At 41.5% G+C, this 27,003-nt stretch overlaps 1 protein-coding gene across 3 annotated transcripts in view; it reads left to right on the forward strand.

Moving 5' to 3' along the window:
• MYPN (myopalladin) overlaps positions 1-27,003 on the forward strand; it is a 128,977-nt gene that overhangs the window by 65,528 nt on the left and 36,446 nt on the right. For all 3 annotated transcript variants that reach the window (XM_066243961.1, XM_066243962.1, XM_066243960.1), the window contains 4 exons: positions 6,184-6,325; positions 13,509-13,532; positions 23,199-23,315; positions 23,715-24,087. In XM_066243961.1, the coding sequence (XP_066100058.1) occupies positions 6,184-6,325; positions 13,509-13,532; positions 23,199-23,315; positions 23,715-24,087 (656 nt within the window). The remainder of the gene's footprint in view (positions 1-6,183; positions 6,326-13,508; positions 13,533-23,198; positions 23,316-23,714; positions 24,088-27,003) is intronic.

Genomic DNA, 27,003 nt, shown 5'->3' on the forward strand with positions numbered 1-27,003 from the left:
AGTCTTAAAACAGAGCTTAAGCCTAGAAATCAGGACACTTTAATTTGTCAAGTCTATTTGCCACACTCCAGAGACAGTGCTGACTCTTCAAAGGCAACCAAATCACAGAGTAATATATAGAAAGTCCCAACTGAAGTGTCCTCCGCTTTTCTCTTCCTCACTACCATCTGCCTAGCCAGACACCAGAGAAGTCCTTACCTCCTTCCACTCACTGGTAAGTCTTCTTAGGTGCTTTATCTTCCCTGAGTCTGTATTACCTGGTGCAAACCTCTGGTACAGCAGTCAGCAAAATAATAAAACTGTTTACTTTTCTCTCTCCCATCTTAAAAGTTATTTCTAATACCTAGAACAGGAGTCCATAAAGGCAATAACATGTCCAAAGTCATTTTTATTATTCCAAAAAGTACAGTAGGACTTTAACACTTATTTTTATACTTCATTTTATTTTTTTAAAAAGATTTCTTTCTGGCCCTGGCCAGTTGGCTCAGCGGTAGAGCGTCGGCCTGGCGTGCAGGAGTCCCGGGTTCGATTCCCGGCTAGGGCACACAGGAGAAGCGCCCATCTGCTTCTCCACCCCTCCCCCTCTCCTTCCTCTCTGTCTCTCTCTTCCCCTCCCCTCGCAGCCGAGGCTCCATTGGAGCAAAGATGGTCCGGGTGCTGGGGATGGCTCTGTGGCCTCTGCCTCAGGCACTAGAATGGCTCTGGATGCAACAGAGTGATGCCCCAGATGAGCAAAACATCGCCCCCTGGTGGGCATGCCGGGTGGATCCCAGTCGGGCGCATGCAGGAGTCTGTCTGACTGCCTCCCCGTTTCCAGCTTCGGAAAAATGAAAAAAAATAAAAAGATTTCTTTCTTTCTTTCTTTCTTTCTTTCTTTCTTTCTTTTTTTAGTGATTTTAGAGAGAGAGGAAGGGGGAGAGAGAGAGAGACATCAATTTCTTGTTCCACTTATCCATGCATTCATTGGTTGATTCTTGTGTGTGCCCTGACCAGGGATGGAACCTGCAGCCTTGGTGTATCAGGACAACACTCTAACCTGAGCTATCCTGCCAAGCTACATTTGATTTTCATGGACTGGTTAGAGCAACAAGTTTAGCTGCTTTTGTGTAGTAATTCTGATTACCTCCTTCTAATTAGATGCTCTGCTTGTCAGATACATAGATGCCTTTGATAAATTAAAATGGGAAAATAATCATTAGTGTATGTTGTTTGTTAGCTAAATCTCCAAAAAACATTAGATCTGTGGTAGGAAAACAGTTCTTAATACAAAAACCCAAACTCTGACGAGGCTTTCTCAGCCCTCAGAGGTATGCATTTGCCTCCATAAATGGGACTAAGATTGTTCAGACATAGGGCACTAGGATAGGCTGTGTCTCAGATTCCAGGGGGACTTATCAGCAACAGTGTACTTGCGTTAGTTTCCATCACTGCAGACAGGATTGAGGTCATAGTCACTGCTAGTGTCATTAGAAAATTTCTGAGTCAGAGCCACTGGCGACAGTAATCACATGACATAAGCCATGATAACTGATCATTTGCATATGTTTATTCGGGTTATTCCTGCTCTATTTACTTCATTAGGAACTTTTGACATTTCAACCCCATGACTCACTTTCTATACTGCCTGACAAAGCACTTCTTTGCCAACACAGTAATGGCGAGAAGCCAATTTTTTGAAACATATCACTCAGTAGAGTTTTATTTAACTCCTTGGACCTTCTTTGGTGATAGGGAAGTACTGGTATTATCTTCTTTTTAAAGAAAGTTAAAATGAAAGGGAGGGCTGCCCAACAAAACAGTGGTAGAGTTTGAGAGAAGACTGGGGTTCCATACATTAGATCACTGCTCTGATCATAGGTGATACCTATGTTTTTAAATATTTTACAGACACAGACTATCCTTCATCCTCCATACAGTATATAAAAAAACAACACACAACCCACTTTTATTCTAATTATGGGGGAAAAACAGTGCTCACACTTCCTGATTGTGAAGGGACGTAGATGATCAAATTAGAATCTTACTCCTGCCCCTGCTCCCACTCCGACAGCAGCTGCTCTGGCAGACTTCCAGGCTGCAGCAGCCCTGGCTCCAGCTGCTTCAGCAGTAATTTGAAGACTTCAAGGGGGCGGGGGAAGTGAGAGTTTGAAGAAGAGCGCTTCATTATATAATATCAGAGGCAGGAAGCCCTGAAATAACTGGACCAGTGGCCGGATCCAGATTTCTGAAGATTACATGGCCCCTCTCCCCAACCTGACAATTCCAGAAGTTTTTCTGACTCAGCTGTTGCACAGGACACCTGTGGCAATCAAGGGGCAATCAAAGAGTTCTTTATCAATAAAAACAGCTCTGATCCAATTCCAGCCTAAAAGCACTAAAGATTTGCAGCATCTTCCAAGGTGCAAAAATATCAACTGGGTTAAAAAGAGAATAAAATGGCAATATGAACCTTGTGGCTGACATCTTTTAACCAATAAGGAAGATGCCCTTTCTCAAGATGTCCCTGTGTTGTATTTGTGGGTAGCACCTACTAAGCAGACACACTGTCCTTTCAACTCACATTTATAGCGCTTGGCACAAATAGGCACATAGTAATATTTATTCTGCAGTGAATAACTTCCATTTCAGCTAAGAAGGAATTATTGTGTTCATTACTTTTTGGTATCTGAGTGTCTTTATGGGGAATGGAGGAAAAAATACAATATCAAATGGCCATGGAAGACCTGCTTTTCAAGGCTCCATGTCGTCAAGTCACCCTTACAAAGAATGTCTTCCCAGATGACCAGTATGGTGATGGATGACACACAGGACAGATTTGCACTCTGGATACTGTTTACCTCGAGAAGTTACAGATATTTGGTTGTAGTGACTTTTTCCCATATCCATAATTCCTAGTTAAGACTAACTTAATTAGTTGGGGAATGTTTTATTTGCCTTGTCTTCAGTGAAATCTAGATGATTATGATTAAGTCTGTACATAGTGTACACACTGTAAATGCCTAAGATCTACTATTGTGTTGAATGTGGCACCATCTACACTACGTTCAAATGGTGCAGCTCTTTTAGACCCTGATTTGCAATGATGTGTGCTAGTTCCTTCCTATGAGACCTTTGTAGAAAACTAGTCTTCAGCAATAATGACTATCATTGCTCTTCAGACTCTGACTTTCAACAACTTTTTCTGAGTGGCTTATAAGATGACCCTTGGCACTTCCTTTGCTGAGTATTGATGATGTGTCACTGGAATGAACCTCTATCTTATATCACAGACATTAAGTGGGCATATTGTTGGGCAGGTAAAATATATTATGCTCACTTTGTTAAAGACAGCGCTGCCCACGAGGAGGCCATCGCCCAGGTGATATTAATGTGTGTTGAGAATCCTTGTAGCCTGGGGCTTGGTTTTGGGATTAAGCCTTTCCCACCCCTTTTGATGTGGGGTGGTACAATCCAATCATTCCTCAGAGAAGTGACTTTGTAGTAGAGACTTCCCTATTTTGTATATTGGATTAGAGGTTGTGAAGCTACAATATAAAATGGGGGCGGAACGAGAGTTTGCTCTCTTGGCTCCTGAGATTATCATTAGAGGAGAGAGCAGAGCAGAGAGCAGAAGGAGGCCACGTGGAGTAGGCCAGGAGAAGCAGCCAAGATGGCGGAGTGCTGAGTGAGATGCCAGTTTGTGTAGAGTTTGTATCTGGGATAAGGAAGGAGATGGGGAACTGAGGAGAATAAGGCTGGTGAGCTAGAAACCTTTGATTCTAGGAAACTCAGATAAGTCAGTGGCTTTGTGAGCACTGAATGTGAGTGGGTTTTGGAGCCCAGTGTATGTTTTTACTTGCCCGCCGGGTGCAAGCTAGAATTAAAGACTATGGCCCACCAGTTTGTGGCTTCGTTGTTTCTTTACCGACTGTCCGAATCCAATGCGAACCTGCATGAGCCAGGCGGCTGTGATGGTGGCCTTGGCCCTGGCCTTAGATACTGGCTTTACACATATTTAAGCACTGTAGTATCGAAGGTATCTTGGCTGGACTCTCATACAAAACACAGGTCATGGCCGTAAATGTCTCCATTGTGAGCAACATATTTTCTCAAGGAGGTCCTTTTGCAAGCAGGGTTTTGGTGTAATCTCTACAGATTGAGAATTGTCTTATATATCTGAACTGAACTGCAAGCCAAGTCAAAACATATAGATTGACTTAATTCTGCTTACATTTGAAAAATGTGCCATATTTTATTTATTCAATCCCTTCCACCATCGCCACCATTTTTGTTGTTATTTCTTTGTTTTTTCTATTTTTTTTTTTTTTTTTTGCTTAAAGAAGGAATAAAACTCCGTTATATAAAAATCCCAGGGAAATGTCTGACTGCCATTAAAGTAGACAATAGGCCCCAAAGTTTCTGTTTTAACACAGAATTTGCTCAGATATCAGGGTAGAAGTCACGTTCACCAGCTTGCCAGGAGCACCCAAGACTCATTGGTGTTCCCTGCTTACTGAGAGAATTCCATTCTTGTTACTAGAAGATGTTGTTTCGGGTAGACAAGGAATAAAAAGGTTCCTACTAATTTAGAAACCATTCTGTGCAAATCCTATCCTGAATTACTTCAGCAAACAAATTTGGAAATGCAAAAAATAACCACTAACTTTGAACTACAATGCCCCCTGGCTGTCCCAATATTAACTTACATATACCACTGAGGTAAAATTCTTACTGTAGCTAAAGCCATATGGTTACCCCCACCCCTGTATTCCTTTAGCCAGTGATTTTCAACCTTTTTCATCACATGGCACACACAAATTAATTATTAAAATTCTGCAGCACACTACAAAACATTTTTTGCCTATCTGACAAAAAATTAGGTGTAACTTTGATTCATTTACACTGGACAGTTATTATTGTGTTGTCTGTTGTTATTTTTTAATTTGACAATGTAAGGTAAAAGAGGTCCGTGTTTTAAAAATTCTTGTGGCACACCGGTCGAAAATTGCTGCTTTAGACAAATTGCCATAAATATGATGTGGTCATTCACAAAATACCATAAACTTTTCAGACAAGAGCTATAAACAATCACAAAATATTTATAAGAATGAATGGCAAAAGCAAAAATGTATATATTAGAAAGAAAAAAAAGAGAATAAAATAAAAATGTATATATTGACTATCCCCTTCTCCGAGGCAAGAGCCAATATTTTCTAATTGCAGGTCTCAAAAGTGTAATAATAGAAAGCCTTGCAGCATTAAGAGCTTGTGGAGGAAGTTAATCATAACTTTTCTGTGTTTATAACTTTTGGACTAAAATTAAAAACAAAAATATACTCACACACATGTTAAAGAAATATTTTATAATCAAATGAAGCACCTATTACACAAATGGAAGTGTGACTTTAAGTTCACAAATCAAACTAGTTGGAGAAGGAAAATGTGAGTTCCATTCTCCTGTGAAGTCTATTATGGAATAGACCGATATGATACAGTTCAAAGTGGTCTTTGTAAACCTTTTATCGTGGCAGTCTCAAAAAACATTTACTGATCCCTTCACAAAATTATAAGATATTTCACCATGACTATGTGACTATGATTTCATAGAGATTGCCACTGTTTATATCCCTGAACAGATGTAGAGGCTATACTGTAAAGAACACATAAGGGGGGGAAAAATAGCAAAACCAAAGTGAATTTTCAGGACTACAGAATGAAAATAAGCAAAGCCAGAAAAACAGTCAGTTACTGGTGCCACAGAGATGTTATACTTCATGGACAGAGATATTCTTGTGGGGGGAAAATATATCACTCTTGTGCTAAGTATACTTAGTAGATACTCCTGTAGATTTTTAAAATTGTTATTATTTTTGGAAACCAAGTCCATTTGGGCATTTAAGAACACAAGTACCTTATCAAAAAATTAGTATTTTTGGAACCCCTCAAAATGCTTAGCTTAGTATTGAATAAACTTGTCTGGCACTGCAATGGAGAGGGAAAAGCTCCAGAAGGGCTCAGATAATTGTGAGCCCTAATCTTCAAAAAACTTAATGCACATCCACAGAATTGAAGCTTCCAGAGAGTTAAAAGATTTGGAGAAAATCTAAATACAAAGGCAATGGTATCATTTTCTAAACTTCAGCACTGGAACTAGATTTCAAAAATGTACACTTTTTGGTTCTAATAATATTCTTCTCGTTATAGATGTTACAAAATTTATCAGCCTCTGAGGGTCAGCTGGTTGTCTTTGAATGCAGAGTGAAAGGAGGCCCGTCACCTAAAGTGGAGTGGTATAGGGAAGGGACCTTGATAGAAGATTCTCCAGATTTTAGAATTTTACAGAAAAGTAAGTTGATGCTTTACAATTATTTTTCTGATAATTACTTTTTATAAATGTATTGTATGCATTTATTTTTATAATTTTTAACAATCAATTAAAATATAATAAAAAAAAGAATAAAATAAAAATCACTCATAATCATATCCCCCAGACTAAACCCTATTAATGTCTTGGTGTATGTTCTCCAAAATGTTTTCCATGAATAGATTTTAATAAAAATAAAGTGAACTCTTTTATAAGGGTGTCAGATAGGTACTAGATTTATTGGGGTAAAGCACTTCATAAGTTATATAAACAACTAATCATTGGGTTATACACCTGAAACTAATATAATAATATTGTATACCAACTGTAAATCATACTCTCTTTTTTTTTATTAAGTGGGAGGTGGGGAGGCAGAGAGACAGACTCCCACATGCACCCCAATGGGGATCCACCCAGCAAGCCCTCTCTGGGGAGATGCTTTGCCCATTTGGGGTGTTGCTCTGTTGCTTGGCAACTGAGCTATTTTAGGGCCTGAGGTGAGGGGATTGAGCCATCCTCAGCACCTGGGGCCAACTTGCTAGAACCATTTGAGCCATGGCTGTGGGAAGGGAAGAGAGAAAAAGACAAGGGGAGGGAGAGGTACAGAAGCAGATGGTCACTTCTCCTGACCAGGAATTGAACCTGGGACTTCCACATGCCTGGCTGATGCTCTACTTCTGAGCCAACTGGCCAGGGCTCTTTTCTGTAAATTAATTTTTTCACTCAACATTTCATGAACATCTTTCCATGTTGATAAATATAGGCCTTTCTTACTTTTAAAAACATCAATAAAATTAATTTAATATTTACTTAATCTCCTATATTGTTGAACATTTAGAGTGTTCAGAAATTTTTACTATCATAAGCCATGCTTCAAAGCATGTTAACAGAAAATCTTTGTGAATATAGAATAAGTTTAAGTATTAGAATTACTACTGTGAATTCACAGTTTTTAAATTTTTTACTATATATTGCCAAAATGCCATCCCAAAAAGTTGAACTAAATCTAGAATGATCACATAGTTTATCATCCAATCTGAGACACTTTAGGGAGTGAAAGATGGTGCTATTAATAATTGCACAGAGATCCCAGGAATAGACCACGTCTGTCCCAGCTGAACTGGGACATCTGCTGTCCCAGCTATATTTTACTACAACCAACAATATACAGAATGCCTTTTATCTTGTATTTTTACTAACAATGGAGATTAAACATTCTCTTATCTCACAAATTTTATAGGCCCAAAATGGTAATACTATTTTTTCCCCTGTCACCTTTTATTTGATTTTCCTTATGCCCCTCCCCTTCCTCACCCCTTCCCTTTCTTCCTTTACCCTCCCCCTGGTAACCACTGCACTCCTATCTATATCCAGGAGTCTCAATTTTGTGTCCCACCTATGTATGGAATCATACAGTTCTTAATTTTTTCTGATTTACTTTTTCCATTCAGTATAATGTTATCAAGGTCCATCCATGTTGTCATAAATGATCCTATGTTATCATTTCTTTTCTTTTTTTGTGGCAGACACAGAGAGAGTCAGAGAGAGGGACAAATAGGGACAGACAGACAGGAAGGGAGAGAGATGAGAAACATCAATTCTTTGTTGTGGCTCCTTAGTTGTTCATTGATTGATTTCTCATATGTGCCTTGACCGGGAGGCTACAGTAGACCAGATGACTCCTTGCTCGAGTCAGTGACCTTGGGCTTAAGCTGGTGAGCCTTGCTCAAACCAGATGAGCCTGTGCTCAAGCTGGCAACCTCGGTTTCTCGAACCTGGGTCCTCCACGTCCCAGTCTGACGCTCTATCCACTGCGCCACTGCCTGGTCAGGCTGTCATCATTTCTTATGGCTGAGTACTATTCCATAGTATATATGTACCACATCATTTTTATCCAATCTTCTATTGAAGGGCTTTTTGGTTTTTTCCACATCTTGGCCACCGTGAACAATGCTGTGATGAACATGGGGCTGCATGTGTCTTTATGTACTAGTGTTTTTTAGTTTTGGGGGTAGATACCCAGTAGAGGAATTGCTGGGTCATATGGTAGTTCTATTCTTAATTTTTTGAAGAACCACTATACTTTAATCCATAATGGTTGTATTACTTTACATTCCCACCAACAGGGGAATACTTCTTTTGAGGCACACTTCACTAATTAGATGTGAGAATGGAACATTTCTCTTGTTTATTTGGTCTTGATATCTCTTTATTTTTAAATTTCCTGTTCATATCCTTTGCTCATCATTTTATATTGGATTTTTACTTTTATTGTAAGAATTATTTATATATTCAAGTGGTTAATTCTTATTTTCTTGTCATGTAAGTGCTTTCCCCTTGACACATTTCAGCATCAAATACATTGAAATTAATTTGCTTTTTTGTTAATTTGTTTCTATCACAAAATAGTAGTACTTGGATCAGTATGATATATGAATCAAACTACTATCAAGTTTAATAGCAGTAGCAGCAATAATAATATATTCTGAATAACATTGAAACTGAGAAAAGAATTTCAATATTCCATTGTAGAAGATTGTAACTAAGTTCAGCAACTACTTACTGAGTGTCTGCAATTTTTTTTTTTTTTGACAGAGACAGAGAGTCAGAGAGAAGAACAGCTAGGGACAGACAGGCAGGAAGGGAGAGAGATGAGAAACATCAATTCTTTGTTGTGGCTCCTTAGTTGTTCATTGATTGCTTTCTCATATGTGCCTTGACCAGGGGGCTACAGCCAAGTCAGTGACCTCTTGCTCAAACCAGTGACCACGGGGTCATGTCTATGATCTCACACTCAAGCCAGTGACTCTGCACTCAAGCTGGTGAGCCCGTTCTCAAGCCGGTGACCTTGAGGTTTTGATCCTGGGTCCTCCACATCCCAATCCTATGCTCTGTCCACTGTGCCACCACCTGGTCAGGCTATAATTTGATAAATGTTAATTGAACACCTGTATGCAGTACCATGCGGGCACTTTCAAGAGTGTCAAAGAATTTTAAGACAAAGGACCGGCTCTCAAGGAACCTATCATATATCCTGAGGCCAATGGTGGGGTTCAAATAACTTAACTGATTTTCTGCCCTAATGTCTGTTTTAAGTATAAAACAACAATGTACCAAAAGGTAGTTTGTTATTTCAGGCATTTAATACTTAAATAAGTGTAGACAAGTCCTGCCGGGAGTGAGGACAATGGAGACGCAAAGACCCAACTCCGGGGACCAGGTTCAGTGACGCAGATCCACTTTATTCAGGAAGTAAGCTAGCTTATATACATAGGTTCAGCCTATAGGGTGTTACAGCGTGTCCTTCATAGCCAATGGCTGAAAAGATCAGGGAGCTGCGTGGTTGGCACTGAGTCACTTCCTTAAAGCAGGCAAGCTCCCTTCCTGGGTATGCCAAGGAGGGTTCTGGGAGCTGGAGTATTCTCACAGCATTGCATCAGCCACAGCTGCTAGGAACATGCTCTGCCTCCACCCACAGCTCCCCCTTCTCTTTTAATTAAGGCCAATTGGACTTGATGAATGACAGCTTGCTATTGTTGTAGCTTCTGAATGCTATGCATTATGCAACGGAACCCTAGTAGAACTAAAACAACTATAATACCTATTATACTATATGCTAATGGATTAGCTGGATTAAACAATGAGGCAAGCTTCTGTAATGTTTGACTAGTTAGGAAATAGAACAGGAGTCTTAAACAGGGGATTCCTCCTAGGGGTCAGGATGTCATTTCCCTCCCATTGTGTTACAAAGATCTTCTAGGTGCCGTTAAACACAATTCCATTTTGACTGTAAAAAATGGACGTAGGTTCATGCACGCCCCCTTCCCACAAAAGTCCCAGCATCCAAACATGAAATGGATAACTTTCCGTGGGCTGCGTACTACATATGGGTGCAAGGCACATTACACAAATTACAACAACATGACAAATCATACAATTTAACAGTTACCAAGGTACATTTCACCAGTCTCTGAGCACATTGCCTAAAGCACAAAATGTCCTCGGCCTTCTTTCTAGCCATGGGAAAAGCTTCCTGGGACAGGGGAAGGGCCTCCAGCAAAGCTGTCCCCCACCCCCATCAAGGTATTTCACATTGTCCAAAATCTGTAAGTTCATCCAACAAAGGAGCCAGTGCTCATTCGGGTCATAGTCCAGGAAATCAGTCCATGCACATGAGGCCTCAGCCACCCCCCTCATCCCTGCCATCCTGGCAGGTCTTACAATGTCCCAAAGAGGAGCATGTGGCAATGGCAGTCAGCATTTCCATCTCTGCTCTGAAGAGCATGATAGCATTCACTCCTATGTCCCAAAATGTCAGTGAACCCACCAGCGGCTTAGCAGGCACCCCCTGCCATTCCAGTGGCCACTCGGTGATGCAAGCCTGGCTTCCATTCATCCTCCCACCGCAGCTGCCGCTGTTTACCTTCTGGAGTCTGTGAATCGCAACTCTGGCCCAATTCTCCTCATCCTCCAAAGATGAACTGAAAACGCCAGCTCACACTGCTGGGCTCAAGCCGCCTGCATCTGGAATCAGCAGTTACTATAACACACACAAGCAAGAACAGAGCACCAGGGCCTGGTGGCCTGTCAAGGGCAATTTTCTGGGCCTGCCCCACCAAAGCCTCCACATCCCCCCAGGTGATGGAGCATGCACGCCAGCTGCGAGGCCTTCTGGAGTGCTGAGGACCTCCTCCCCTCAGGCATAGGCAGTGTGGAGAAGGCCAGGGCTGTGGCTTTGGACGGGTGAAGACTGAACCACTTAGTGGGGGCCCAAGAAACCCTGTCAAGCAGGTTGGGGGGGGGGGGTTCCTGGGATCCAAACTGGCTGAAAAACACAAGCATAACCTCTCCCTTGTGTTAGAAGAGGGTGTGATCCCTACCACTGTGCCATGGCTGGGTCCTTCCAGCGTCATTTCAGAGAGAGGGGCGGGGGAGTGAGAGAGTGAGAGATACAGAAAAATAGACAAGACAGACAGACAGAAAGAAAAGAGACACATGGGGGCGTATAGGCTGGCCCATGGGTCTGCAGTAAGAACACGTGTTGGAGAAAATGGCATCTGAGAGGCTGGGGTGGGGCATTGAGCCCTGGCAGGGAATGCGGAAGTAGCAACTTCTGCTTTTCCCGGCTGCAGAGCTGATGGCGCAGTTAGCAATTCAGTTGGTTTTGTTTCTGCATGTTCGGCTGCAAGTCCATCAAACTCGGTGGCTAAACTACTTTCCTCCTCAGTGGAAGGGGACAAATAGGGAGGTAGGGGCTCCTCAGAGAGAGAGGCAGCCTGCAATATCTTTGGCACAGGTGGAGGGTCCTCAGCAGGAGCACCAGTCAGGCAGGCATGTATTGCTAGCAGGGCAGGAATGAGGCTGAGAGGGAAGATTCGTCCCCCATGTACTTTGGCCGAAGGGACGTGCAGGAAAGCTCGGGCCCAAGTATCCGGGTCTCAGAGGGGCACGTCCTGGAGCCAAGGATTGAAACCTGAAAGGATTTCCCAGTAAGTACAAAGATCCTTTTCACAAACTTCAACTTACCTACTCTGCAATAGGACGTGCAGGGCTCGAGCCTGCAGGGCTCGTGAGTGGGGGAGAAGGTTTCCCATTGCAGAGGGTCACTCACCTGTCCCTTGGATGCTGGTTAGGTCCCTGCCCCACGTTGGGCGCCAGTTGTGGAAAAGTCCTGCTGGGTGAGGACGATGGAGACGCAAAGACCCAACTCTGGGGACCAGGTTCAGTGACGCAGATCCGCTTTATTCAGGAAGTAAGCTAGCTTATATACACAGGTTCAGCCTATAGGGTGTTACAGTGTGTCCTTCATAGCCAATGGCTGAAAAGATCAGGGAGCTGCATGGTTGGTGCTGAGTCACTTCCTTAAAGCTGGTGAGCTCCCTTCCTGGGTATGCCCAGGAGGGTCCTGGGAGCTGGAGTATTCTCACAGCATGGCATCAGCCACAGCTGCTAGGAATGTGCTCTGCACTCCACCCAAAATTAAGAACAATAAAAGAGGTATACAAAACTAGATTATAAGAAAAAGTTTTAGCCTGACCAGGTGGTGGTGCAGTGGATAGAGCGTTGGACTGGGATGCAGAGTACCCAGGTTCAAGACCCTGAGGTCGCCAGCTTGAGCGTGGGCTCATCTAGTTTGAGCAAAATCTCCCTATCTTGGACCCAAGGTCACTGACTCGAGCAAGGGGTTACTCAGTCTGCTGAAGACCTGCAGTCAAGGCACATATGAAAAAGCAATCAATGAACAACTAAGGTGTTGCAACGCGCAATGAAAAACTAATGATTGATGCTTCTCATCTCTCCATTCCTGTCTGTCTGTCCCTGTCTATCCCTCTCTCTGACTCTCTCTCTGTCAAAAAAAAAGTTTTAAAATGTTAATAAAAAATATTAAATAATACCTGGCAAAAGAACCACAATAAAACTATTATTTAAGATATTTCTATATTGCTTCTTGATTGGTGTCCTTACTTGCAATTTTTTTCACCTATGGTCGGAATGAACATCTCTACAGGTGCTTAGAATACGCTGCTGTGCAGATAAGCATTAAAAAGAGTAAAGAATATAAATTTGGGATTTCTACATTGGGCAGCTGCCCAGGTGCCCACCTTAGAGAGAACTCTGATTACAAGTGCCATTTTAACAACAGATTTGCCAAACTCAACAAAAAATCAGTTCTGCAGAACCAGTGCAAACCAGTTGAATCCCACCACTGCCTGAGGCTTTTAACATTAGAAACCTCAGAGGTATCACCTACGTTTTATTAGGATGTGAGAACCCAAAGCCAAGAATAATCTCTGTCTTCACAAATATTTTTTTCAGGTATAGTTGAATAGGTAACAATAAAAGTCAGTCATTCCTGAATTCCAGCTCACTTAGTAACTTTTCCTCACCTAAGGTTTATGTGTCCCAAGTGGAACCCAGGTGTGTCTCAAGATATGGCAACATCATTTCATTAGCAGCCCTCTGGCTGCCCTTTTGTGACAACCATCTTGTCCTTGTGGAGGTCATTGGTGCTTAGGTCATTTTACTTAACATTTACAGCTTAACCTTTAACAAATCACTCATGAGTATACAAGTGATTATAAAATTCTATAGGAAGCTTTTGATGAAAATATAGCCTTTCAGTAAAATAAGTGCTAATAATCTTTTAATTTTTTTTTTCTTTCAGAACCACGATCCATGGCAGAGCCAGGTAAAGATCATTTTAACTTTAGGAGTGTGTGACTAGTGATTTGAAATACATAACAGAACATACTGAAATTACACTGGTGTCAAGAAAAAAATGAAAAATTAAGTTTTAGGGGGAAGACCCAAACCAACTCTGGCTATTATTGTAGAAGGATGGAAGAAAGAGAGCATGCACAAATGTGAAATATGTGTATAATTTCTAATATAAATGCATTACTTCTTGGCATTGAGGAATGCTTCTTAGGAATATCTTCGCTCTTTCCTTGGCCCCTGCTTATGACCTCCCAAAACTGGACAAAGCAATTTCCATAGTGCTAGATCGATTCCAATTTCACAGCCTGTGTTTCTGAAAACATATGCATCAGATTTTGGAATTTGCAGAATCAATAAAATGTCCATGATAATATTAGATTTGGTTGGAAGGATACCAAGATGACATGGAAGTGACAAGTAGGTGAAGCTCTTCTATTTAAAAAATACTAGTCGTAATCTGAGCGTAAACATCTAAAAGTCTTGTGATCACTCTGAAATATCACATTGTATTTTTACTCCTAGGTAAGAATGATGATTTGGAATTACGTTATTATAACTCTCTTCTGAAAACTTAATGAAAAGGCTTTTCAGAAGTAGACATTGAACATTTGTATTACATAGCCCTACACTAGGCCCTTGGAGATACACAGTAAAAAACCAGAGAGATCTTATTCTTGCATTGCTTGTAGTGGAGAAGTATATTTCCCCTTGAAAATATTTCAAGTTTTTAACACATTCATCTAAAGGAAGCATTTTCATTAGGCCGTCTCATATACAAAATAATTTCAGAGTCACTCAAAAGGGGTCCCTGGCCAAAACAAATCCTGCCTCTCCCACCCTCATGCTCTAAAATCTCACAGCCAGAGAGTTCTTCCTTCCACCTTGTGTAAAGTACCCTTTGGAGAGAGAATGCTTTATCTCATCAGACAGGTGTAGTATATAGTGTGAATGAATTTATCACATCATTTTCTGAAAGCAGGTTGCTGAAAAAGGGCAGTATGAATTATTTGGGAAGGGGAACACATAGAAAGAAGCATAGGCTCAGAAAAAGAATGGAGAGGCACTCAACAAACTGTCTCTCTATTTTGCTGCTCACAAAATTTAGGAGACATTTCAAAATGAATATGAAGCGATAAAATATCCCCTAATTCTTGTGAGCAGTATATTTAGGGTTCTTTAGGCAGCAAGTGAAAAAGACCTAACTAAATGTGGCTTAACAATAAGAAAAATGTATTTTCTTACCTAGCAATATGCCCTAAGAAATGGCAGTCTTAAGGCTGGTTAAATTGGCATCTCAGAAATTATCAGGGACCAAGACTGTCTTTCCATTTCCTGTGCTGCCATATTCATAGTATCCTGTTAGGCTGGTTCTAGTCATATACCCAAGACAGTTGCCACAGCTACAGATATTACACGCAGATGACCACGTTCAGAGGCAAAAATAGGAAATAACATTCCTTTGTCTGGTGTAAAGAACAAGAAAAACTTTCCAGAAATTCCCCAGGAGACTTTCCCTAATGTCACTGGACAGAATCGCGCGTTACATGCCATCACTTAGCAAGACTAGAGTTAGAATGACTGGCTTTAGCATAACCCATCACAGTTCACCACTGGAGGCTGAGACCTCTCCAAGGAGGGTGACAGAGTTAGGGTTCTGTTAATAAGGAGGAAGGAGGTTGTAGAGTTATTGAGCAGGTACTCAACACTGTCTGCCCTCACCTCCTGGCCAGTTTTCCTAGAGGTTGCCCAACTAATTCAGTTCAGTTCTCATGAAAACTGAGATGCCAAGTTTCTCCTAATACAACTAGGCTTTTATTAATTTTGCTTTTAATATCAGGTCTACTGGGTGACAACTGGTGGAGGCTTAGGTGACTATCTTAGTTATCTCTTCAGTAGCTGTCAAGGAATATCTAACTACAAGAATTTTAGGCTGTAAGCATATGGTTTTATCTGGGAATCACTTTTGCAGTTATTCAAAAAGGGGCTCACGCTGTGTATTGGAGCAATCCATAAGAATTACCATAGTATTACAAAAAAATGCATTTTACTCATCTTTTTCTCAGAATTTCAAGTTATTCTATCAGCTAAAAACTGTTAAGCAAAATATTTATCATCCAGTTTTAAAATGTGGCCTTTCTTTAAAATTACCACACTGCAAAAGTTCCCCACAGAAATGAGACACCTGGGTGTTAAAAATATTTTTATCCTTTAATTTCACACAAACATCTTTTTGCTTTAACTCAATGTGGTTCTCAAACTTTTTGAAGTCAGGGCACATTTAAAATTCTACAAATAATTGTAGGCGCACTATATACAAATTTCTGAGAAATATGTTATAATAATTAAGTCAAATATTAAAGAAAAAATATATGAAGTCCAAGTGTGCTTTTATGGTAATTAAACAAAATAAATACAACAAAATTAAGTTTATTCTGACATTAAAAAACATTTTTATGTTATATTTTTTGAGTTATGCTTTTTAGAATTCGTAAAAGAGAGGGGTTAAAAAATTAAAAAACAAAAAAAAATTCTGTTTTTATATATAGATACATTCTTAGTAAGATTTAGTAAATTTGGCAGGTCCCGGCACGAATGTGTTAAGTTTTTTCATTCTTGTGTTTATGAGAAACATCAGCCTGATGTGTCCTAGCGATTTCTTCTATGTTTGAGCATATATTTGAAAGGCAAATGCTCATTTCCTCATCAATACATTGAAGAATTTCTCTCTTTTTACTCTTAATTGTAAGGGTACAAAATCCTAATTCACATAAATAGGATGTTGCAATTGTAGTAAAATTTTCAAAGCTTTTTTAGATGTTGCCACATATTCTTCTTTTATAGAAATCCAAAAAGCTTCAAGAGACAATTCCTTATGTTTATTCATCAATTCATGATCAGTGGATATAGCTGCCAGTTCTTCTTCTGTTAATGTTAAACCAAAATCACTTGAAGCTTCCATGAATGGGTTTCTAATCCAATCATATTGTTCAGTGTTAAGTGATAGAAAATGCTATAAATTAAATTCTGCCCATCAGCCTTCAAGTCCTATTTTATTTACACTTCACTTCTGCTCATTTCCAGAATCAGATTCTTCAGTATCATGTTTCTTTTTGAGAAATCTATCCATATTATTTGGTTGTATTTATCTAAAAATAATATAATAATGTGCTACTAATAAATATAATAATGATGTGTTAACAAAAAGAGCAGTATTTCCATAATAAAATGGAAATATAGAGTAGCTATATTTATTTTTATATCTGGGCACATGCCACGAACCAGCACAGCTAGTAATTCTAGGTCCCAAGTGGGAGCGGTGTGGAATTAAGAAAATACACGGAATTAAGAAAATACAGGGTTGGGAGGGCCCTGTAATTGCTGCTGGCAAGAACAAAGTGTGCCCAAAACCCGCATCTTGCTTTATTTATAGAGCAAAGTGGGCCATTAGCAAATCAATGAGATCTATGATCATGTTTCCAAGGCAACCCAAGAATTTTACCAAGTGCAGAAAACCCCCACCATATATATCATCTTAACTTTACACCAAAGGATATAGAAGAAACTTGCCTCCAGTCTTTCCGGGGACATGGGCGTAGTGTAAACAATCCAGCACCACAGCTTAACAGCCCTTTGCAACCAAATCAGGCAAGTGAAGTGGGGGGTTGGACAGACTGTCAGATTACAGCCAATTCCCCACACCTCTGTCCCCCAAAAATCTAAACTCCAAAACCTCTGTTGGTTTTTTGGTCCCCAACAGGCACATATTTCTCTGGAATACCATAGGGCGCACCTGGAAATCTTCTAGGGCACACCAGTGCGCCCTGGCACACACTTTGAGAACTACTGCTTTAACTCTTGATTTGTTTTTGTGACTTTTAAGTTTATTGTTCCTCAGTTCTATTTCTGTCATCTGAACTGATGACATAAAAATAGAAGATAATTTGAGAATCCATAATTGTAAGAATGAGATGGCACTCAAACTCCAGGTGTGCAGGCTTTATTAGAGGAGAAAGACCTGCCAGGGAGCTTCTCTGAAAGAAGGGCCCCCAAAACAGACTGAGGTAAAACCTTATAGGGTTGGGGGTAGCCTCGAGCAAGGGTGCGCTGGTGTGTTTGGCTTTCTGGAATACTCCTCTTTGGGGTGATTAACCAGCTTCCTGGAATTCCTTTGTCCCTAGGGTGATTGTCTGGTAATTAAGAGTGGGGTCAGGCAGCCAAGCGGAACAGCAAAAGGGCAGTTGTGATTCATATATCTATCATTTCTCAATTCTGTGGTATGATAAAAAAGGAAAAGAAAAGAGTTGGGGGGAAGGAAAGGGTATGGGGTTCAGGAAGGAGGTTTGTCTGGGACCAGCCATATTCTGGAGCTACTTCCTGCTGTTATCCCTATTGGGGGCCTCCTTCATGAACCCCGTTGGGGTAGTTGGAGTAGGGGTTGTAAAAGCATTTGATTGTAGGTAATCCTGGAGATTTCTCTCATTCAAGCCTGTAGGAACTTGATAAAGAAAGAGGCAAGCATTAAAATTAGGCACAGAATTAGGATTGGTCCTATAATTGGTGCTAGCATGGAGAACAAGAAGGTCTTCCACCATTGTTCAGAGTAGGGATCAGTACTGGCCTGGCCACTGCAGATTCGTTCTTGAAGTTTTTGGAGACAGTTGACATTCTCCTTGACCAGGCCAGACTCGTTAATGTAGTAGCAACACTGTTCCTGTAAAAAGAGGCAAGTACCACCCTTCTCTGCTGTTTGTAGGTTTTGTAGGGCAACCTGAGCTAGAGAGGTCAGTTGTCTCTGGAGAGAGGCTAGAGAGGTGGCTGAATTATCAAGGGCTTGTTCTAGGTCTGCCTTTAGATGGTTAGTAATCCATATACTATGACCTAAGCCAGCCCGCCTATTCCTATAGCCGCTATAGAGGTGGCAAGGGTAAGGCCAAGGAGGACCGGGAGGAAGGCAGCCCATTTATTCCTGCTTGTTCTCAGCTAGTTTGAAAATTCTTCCTCTCCATAATATGTTAGTTGTGGTGCAACTATTACTGGGACACAAGGGAGGGGGGAAGGAGCGTTTAAGGTTTTTAGAACGGTTCCATTGCACCAGAAATGAGTTCCGTTAGGGTTGGTTAGAGAAGGTTTGATTGGGATAGTCATATTACATAATGGGGTAGGCCGATTGGTGTAGCAAACTGAGAGGGTCTTTTTGGAAGAGAGGAACTTCAGAGAGAGAAAAAGGGTTTTGAATTTTGGTGGTGCTGAGTGAATATGGTAAAGGAACTGCAGTGATGGGAGGCTTGTTTAAAAAGATATAGAGAAAGCAGTGAGGAGTGTTGTATACAGAAGTGAGGTTGAGAACTTGGATGCCCTGCTTGATAAGTCCTAGCCATGAGAAAGGTCAGGAGTAGGGGTGTATTTATAGGGTTTTAGATTTTTCTGTTTCACGAAGGCAGGTTTCAGGGTTGGTGTATAGGGTTAGGTAGATTTTTTTCAATTTTCTGACTGGTGAAGGTCTGCATGTGGTTCTTTAAGAAACTAGTGGACAAATGTAAGAGGCAGGGTTCAAAAGTTAGAAAAATAAATAGGACAATGAGTAGACCAATGAAAGGCAATAGTCAAGACACCCAGTTTGTGTAAAACCACTGATTCCATGTTTATGAATTCGCTGGGCTTCAGAGAGAGAGAGAGAGAGAGAGAGAGAGTAGGAATAAGACAAAGCAGTGGCCAGTCCCCTTACCCCCAGACCTACTTCTGTAGAGATTCCTAAAGCAATAAGAAGAGAGATTACCTGTACAGCTTGTTTGGTCCTTAGATTGACAGGTAGTGTATTGGGAATTGGAAGAGGTTTATGGGGTGGAATTAGGTTGATATTTGGGGTGAGATAGATTAGGGTACAGGTTTTTGTCTAATTAGTAGGGAGACACATATAAGTGTTATGCCATTTTTCTACTTTAGCAGCAGTGGGAGTTGTCAGGATCACGGTGTGTGGACCTGTCCACGTGAAAGTCAGTCCTTGGGTGATGTACTGCTGGAAGCACCTCTTGGATAGTCTTTGAACAGTTTGCTGAGTAACCTGTAAATCCTGCAAGTGCTTAAGGAAAGAGTGGTTACATTTCTACACTTTGCAGTTAGAATTTAAGTCCTAGAGCCCACTGCTTCTAGCTGGAATTAGCAGCAGGTCCCAGCCTACAATAGGCATGAGGCATTGAGACAAGAGAAATAAAGGAGACACTATACATTAAATAAAGTAACAAACTCAGACTGTCAATACCCACAGTAGAGATCTTTGAGGGATAAATAAAACTCAGATATTCAGGCAAGGCATAGTAGATGGCCCTTGTGTTTACAAGAAATGAGATTAGCTTATCTGCTACTTGGAAGAAATACCTTAGGCTTGTGAACAATGTCCTTGGGTCTTCAGTGGCAATTCCTAGCATGCTGGACAAGGTCAGGTCACAGGTAGCTGGAGCAGGGCTAGAAGAGACTGAACCCTCCCTCCATGGAGCAAGGGGGCAGCTTACCTTCTCATGTCCCTCTTCCACAGCACAGACGTGTCAACCAGTGGGGCCGGGAAGCCTTGCAGGCTTCAGTTCAATGACCTTTCTTTCCACTCTGGAGCAGGGCCCTGATGGAATCCTATGAAGCCCTTTAGGGTGCTGGAGCCTTTAAGAGCGTATGCCAAAAGCTGGTATTTCCTGACTTATTTGGGGCCTTATTTGCCTTTTCTGTTACTCACTTGGCCATTATAGACCTTAAAAACCATGCTCAGAAGATCTCACTGAGGGACTTGATTAAGAGAGGAAAATTGGGAATCCAGTGTCTAAAGAAGCCCATTAGACCAAGGAAAGAAAGGACTTGATTTGTGGTGGCAGGTGGTTGGAGACTGCAGAGGGTCTGAGTTCAACTTAAGGTGAGACCTCAGGTTGTGGGGGTTAAGGCGATGCCCAGATAGACTATGGACTAAGAGTGAAATTGAGCCTTAGCAGAGAAGACATGATATCCCTTCATGGTGAGAAAGTTAAGAAAGGTGATGGTGTGTCTCCTTGAGGCAGGCAGGGAGGGGCTACAGAGGAGTAGGTTATTTACATATTGTAAGAGAGTACTAGTTTTGAGATTGCATGCTGCTAAATCCTGAGCTAGTGCCTGCCCAAACAGGTGTGGGCTGTTTTTGATCCCTTGGGGTAAGAGAGTCCACATAAGTTGCTGGGCTGCATTAGTGTCCGGGTCAGTCCAGATGAATGAAAACAAAAAGTAAGAGTCAGGATGTAGAGGGATGGTAAAGAAGGCATTCTTGAGGTCTAGGACCCTGAAGTGAGTGGTGTTTGAGGTAATGTGTGACAGTAACCTGTAGAGATTAGGGACTACTGGATGGAGGGGAACTACTGCCTCATTGATTAGGCATAAGTCTTGTACAAGGCGATAAGCCCCTGAAGGTTTTTGAACAGGAAGGATGGGGGTATTGCAGGGAGAGTCCATGGGGATGAGTAAGCCTGGTTTAAGAGATGGGTAATTATTGGTTTAAGGCCTTAGAAACAGACACAGTTACACATTAAACAAAGACTTCAGATACACATTATGAATTAAGGAATTTAAATGAGTGCGCTTTACTTGTTTCAATTAAAATTATACTAGAGGTGTTTTCTGACAAACAAAGAGACAAAACAGATTATTCACTCACACAGCTCAATAGATAACTTTGCTTTTTTAAGCTTTTCAAGATGGCAGGGAGTTTTCAGCAAAGAGGGGAGAAAGAGAGAAAGCAGATGGATGGACAGTGTGAGCAGCTGGATGGAAAAAAAGGAGGGTCAGAATCTGTAGGAGGAGGAGGAGGAGGTTGATGTATTAGTGGTGGCGCCATGTGGTTAGAGGAGTCAAAAAGATTTGGAGCTCTGAAGAGAGGGGAGAGGACGAGGGGGAGAAGGGCATAGCTGTAGCCTGTGAGGAGGGGGGTTGGGGTGAGGAGAAGAAAGGCAGAGCCTGCACTTTGTAGGGAAGCAGGAGGGGTTTAAGAACATAGTGGAGAAGGGAGGGGCCCCCGGCCAGCAGGGGAGGAGAAAGAGAGACTGGTATTTGCAGGTGAATGAGAAAACAGGATCCTGCAAAAGGAGGGGGTTTTCTGGAGGGAAGAGACTCAAGCAAAAGAGATTTGCAGAGGGACCAGAGAGGGGTCCTGAGAGAGGGGTCCCCTGGGAGTCAGGCGGGAGGGAGAGAGAGTTGGGAGTCCACAGAGAAGGAAAGATTAGGAGCAAAGGTTTTAGGTGAGGTTTCTTTGGCCAAAAATGGCCTGCGTGTAGAACAGGAGGCACAGAAATTAAAGACAGGAGCGAAAGTAAAAGAAAGCCTGCACATAAAGGATTTCTGATGCCCTCCCCGTCTGGTGGCAGAAATTGTCAAGATCTCTTAGGATATTGTAATCAAATGTCCCATTTTCAGGCCAATGGGAGTCATTGTCTAATTTGTATTGGGGCCATGCTGTGTTACAGAAGAAAATGAGCTTTTTTGGCTTAAGGTCAGAGAGGCCCAACTTAGTGAGGTTTTTTATGAGACATCCTCGAGGGGCCTGGTCAGAAGGCTTAGACTCTGAGGAGCCCATAGTGGAGACAGGTGAGCAAGAGGGGGCATCCCCACCTTTTGTCACTGTCCCAAGAGGAGAAAATCTCCATTTGGGGGAGTCGTCCCTGATAGAGGTCATCACCACCTGTCAGGGAGTTCCAAGAGAGAGAGTAGAGAGGTTTAGCTAGGAGCCTAGTCTTTCGTGCAGTCTACTGAGACTGAAAGTCAAACCCCTCAAAACGTGAAGCGTATCAGAGAAAACCGTCTGACCAGAGAAAATTTTGTGGAAAAGAGAAGCCAACCGGGGAAGGCAAAGGGAGAAACTCCTTACCTTTCTGGTCCAGCAGGGGTTCAGGACAGGGTCAGATCGCTGGCCAATCAACCTACAATTACACGTCCAAACAGAATCAGGGAGTAAGCCCAGGATGAGCTGCTGCTGCTCATTGCTTCCCTGGTTGTAAGTTTGGACAGCAAAGAGGGATTGTCCAGGCAGTTAGTACCCTGTCCCAGGTTTCAGCACCAAATGTTGGAATCTATGGGAGTCCGAAAAGACCAGAATAACAGGCTTTTCTTGAAAGGAAGAAAGGAACCCTGCTGGGCACTTCTCCCAGGGAGAAGAGCACCAGTTACAGACTATGAGCGAATTTTATAGCATTTGGGAGAGCCTGAGGGGGTACTGAGTCAAAAGTTCTGGTATGTTCAGAATGTTCCTCCTTGGGGTGGCTTGCCAGCTTCTTGGAATTCCTCTGTCTCAGGGGTGATAGTCCAATAAGTAAGGGTGAGGTCTGACAGATAAGCGGAACATCAAGAGGGCAGTTTGGAATTCCTGGTAAATTCACGTATCTATAAATAATATATAAAATTATATTTTCATAAAATTCTCTTGTTGATTGTCTACATAGAGTTATTTGTTCTACACACTTTGACTCATTTAGACTGCTAATCAATCAATTCAACCAGGTAATTGTTTAGACTACAAATTAATGTAATCATCTTCTTATATTGACTTTTATAGAATCATCATCTGATATCAGTAAATTCCATAATTTCATTTTCATATATAAGTCAGTAACTATTCTGTTTTCCTGGCATTTAGAGGAGATTTGTACTTTGGTCATTGCGGAAGTATTTGCAGAAGACTCTGGGTGCTTCACATGCACTGCAAGTAACAAATATGGCACGGTGTCAAGCATTGCACAGCTTGATGTAAGAGGTGAGGACTCTTTAAATGCCCGAACAATTTAGACTATGACTTTGAATATGAGTATGAAGAGGTTATATTACCCTTCCTTACCGTTTTTCATATGAAGCTATGAACCACCACCACAGTTTTCCTACTGTTATCTGTTATACTCCCTAAGAAAATATTTTCTTGCTTTTATATAAAGTTCTAATATTCTTTCCAAAAACAGTACTTAAATTTCTAGTTTAGTTTTTTTTTTCCTGTATCCTCACTGTTCTTTAATGCTCCAATATGTTCTCTGTTTTGGACAAGCATTTTCCCATTAACATAATCAGCTGGTTTCAACACATGCCCCAGCTTGTGGTTACAATCTGTTCTCCATCTCATTGAGTAAGGCTAACAGCTCAGGTCCTGTTATTGTCATTTCAGTAAATGAAGACCTCAGAAATAATGGTTCTCTTCACTCAGCCAGCTCCACCACCAACCTGGCTGTCACCGAGCAGCAGCCTTCCACCCCCAACCCAGAGCCTCCCTCTGTGGGACAGCCTCCTAAACCCAAACTTGAAGGGGTTCTGGTGAACCACAACGAGCCCCGGTCCAGCTCGAGGATTGGGCTTCGTGTACACTTCAACCTGCCTGAAGATGACAAAGGAAGCAAAGCATCCTCTGAGGGCGGCATGGTAACCACCAACAAGACCAGGCCTGATTCTTTCCCAGAGAAATTTAATGGACAGGCAGCGAAAATCCCTGAGCCTTCCTCACCTGTCAAAGAGCCCCCTCCGGTCCTGGCCAAACCCAAACTGTAAGTAAAAATTAGGATGGATAACCAAGAGCGCCATTGCGCTTCCCTGAGTCTTCTCTTAATAAAAATGATGGAGTTGAAAAGGAAAATTTCAAAATGAGAAAATACACTTAAAAAAAACATACATTCTTACATCAATCTAAGTGTACTAGCACTATCATCCTTGCTATTAATATTCTTTCTCCAAGAAATTTTACAACTATACTAGCTCAAAAATATGTTTGTCTAATATAGAGGACGGCAGGTAAAGTGTTTCTATACTCCTCTTAAAAATAACCCTCTTTTGTCTTTAGTGATCCCAATACAGTAGTCATTATAGAAAAGATATTTAGTATTTTTTAGATATTTCCTTTCTATGGCTAAATATGCTATAGTAACCACAGTACATTATATAAATATAATAGGATGAAAGAAGTCATGATTTTCAGACTCACCTTAGGAGACTGATATGGCCGTTGTTCTAAACCCTCTCTCTACAGAGCCTCCATCAGAGACATGTTGCAATATTTAATGATTATCCACAGTAAAGCAAACACAGAACATGCTACTACTATTACAATCTGTTTGATCCACACATCAAAATGATAAAATTACTTTTATAATAACATAAACCTTTAAATATCAACATTAAAATCTGCAGCATCAGCACTTCTATCATGCGATTCTTAGTGCTGATACAAGATGTTCATTGCAAGCAGTTCATGTTGTTTAGTTTTATGTTCTTCTCACTACCAGATAAGGAAAAATTCAGGGCACAAAATTAAATGTTACAAAATCTGCCTCTAGTAAACCATGTCTAGAATTGATCTGTCTGTCTCCTCAAAGTTCTACTAACCCCAGGAAATAGGAATCCACTTAAAGTAAAAAGAGGGGGTGAAGATATTTTAGGGATCTATGAAGGAATGGGAAACAAAACATAGCCAGGCCCTGCCCCGAGAAGACAAACTAGAATTGGGAGCTGGGATCACATGGCCAGTCCAGCCTCTGTCCACTGCTCACTGTCTGTCTTCTTGAGTACCTCTTCGATTCCTCTTTGCACACCCACTCCACTCTTCTCTCTTTGAAGATTTATCAATTCATGCTGGCCCATCATGGCATGTCCCATTCTACACCACAATTTGTGTTAAGTTTCATTACTAGCTATCATTCTCAACAGCTCGATTCCAAATACCAACTGGTCCAGCCTGGTATTTGGAGAGGACTTATGTTTGGAGGGAAAAAGAATCAAATGGGGCCCTCGCTGGTTGGCTCAGTGGTAGAACATCAGCCTGGCATGCGGGAGTCCCAGGTTCGATTCCCGGCCAGGGCACACAGGAGAAGCGCCCATCTGCTTCTCCACCCCTCCCCCTCTCCTTCCTCTCTGTCTCTCTCTTCCCCTCCTGCAGCCGAGGCTCCATTGGAGCAAAGATGGCCTGGGCGCTGAGGATGGCTCCATGGCCTCTGCCTCGGGCGCTAGAATGCCTCTGGTTGCAACAGAGTGACGCCCCAGATGGGCAGAGCATCGCCCCCTGGTGGGCATGCCGGGTGGATCCCGGTTGGGTGCATGCAGGAGTCTGTCTGACTGCCTCCCTGTTTCCAGCTTCGGAAAAATGAAAAAAAAAAAAAAAAGAATCAAATGGATTACAGAACTGTGTGTGGGGCGATGGGGAACAGAAGGGAGTTGTGGGAACAAGGAGCCCACAACAATCATCGTGGTAATTGCCTTCTCTGTAGAGCCTCCTCTTACCCTGGGACTGTTTAGGTATGTTAGTTAGGTATAGGTATGTTACTAACATACCTAGTAACAGGTATGGTTTAGCTTCACGTTGCAGAAAACTCAAATTAACAATGGGTTAAATGTAAGGGCTTATTTTTTCTCTCAAATAAAGGAATGAGATGAGCAGTCTGGGGCTGTTTTGATAGCTTCGTAGTCATTAAGAACCGAGTTGCCTATCTTTCTGTTCTGCTGCCTTTAGCACTGGCAGCTTCTCCAGGTCCCCTCCTGGTCCGAGATGATGGTCTAGCCCACATATCTGCATTTCAAGAATCAGGAAGGGCAAATGGGAGAAAGTTACAATGTCAGACTCCTTTCTTTTTTCTTTTTAAAGCCTTCTTCAGAGGTGGATTTAAGGGCTGGCACACCAGGTGCACACCCTGGGCCCCGGCTTCTGAAAAACCCTGCAAAACCCCAACTTTACACTTTTTTCTAAAGTAAGAGGCCCGATATTTTCTTCCGCAACCTGGGCCTCAACCGACCTTAATCTGCTTCTGGCCTTCTTAGGTTTTACCCAAATCTGCTTATATCTCATTGGTCAGAACTTAATCACATTATACTACCTTCAAAAAAGGCTGGGAAGTGTAGTCTTAGCTGTACATGTTGCCTCCATGAATATATACATATATATATACATATACATATATATATACACAAACACATATATATGTTTGTAATAATATAGGTACCTGTGCATGCTCACATGCACACACACATACAACCTTGAATCCACATGCCTACAACCTTGTCTTAACTGGTTTTAACCTCATTGGTTTTAGTCTTTTAGGTTTTGCATGAAAATATTATGACTCTCTGAATAATCTTCTCAAAGATACAATTTTCTGCTTGTTCCTTCAACTTGCCATTTATATGAACAATAAGATATAATTTTTAGAAATCTTAAAAGAGCAACAGAAAGGGAAGCTGTCATTTTTAAACAATGTTACCATCAGAGCCATAATTCTGACTTAAAATTTTCAACCTGAATATCAAGTAATCCAGATCAGTGATTCTTCATCCTGGCTACTCTCTAGAATAAAATGTGGAGCTTTTAAAAAATGTTCATTCCTTCACTTCCAATTGAATGGGACCATCTCCACAGATTATTTTAATGTACAACCAGGTTGGAAACTACTGGTCTGGAGTTGGACAACAGAGTCACA

This window comes from Saccopteryx bilineata, chromosome 9 (assembly GCF_036850765.1).
Source record: "Saccopteryx bilineata isolate mSacBil1 chromosome 9, mSacBil1_pri_phased_curated, whole genome shotgun sequence".
Lineage (NCBI taxonomy): Eukaryota > Metazoa > Chordata > Mammalia > Chiroptera > Emballonuridae > Saccopteryx > Saccopteryx bilineata.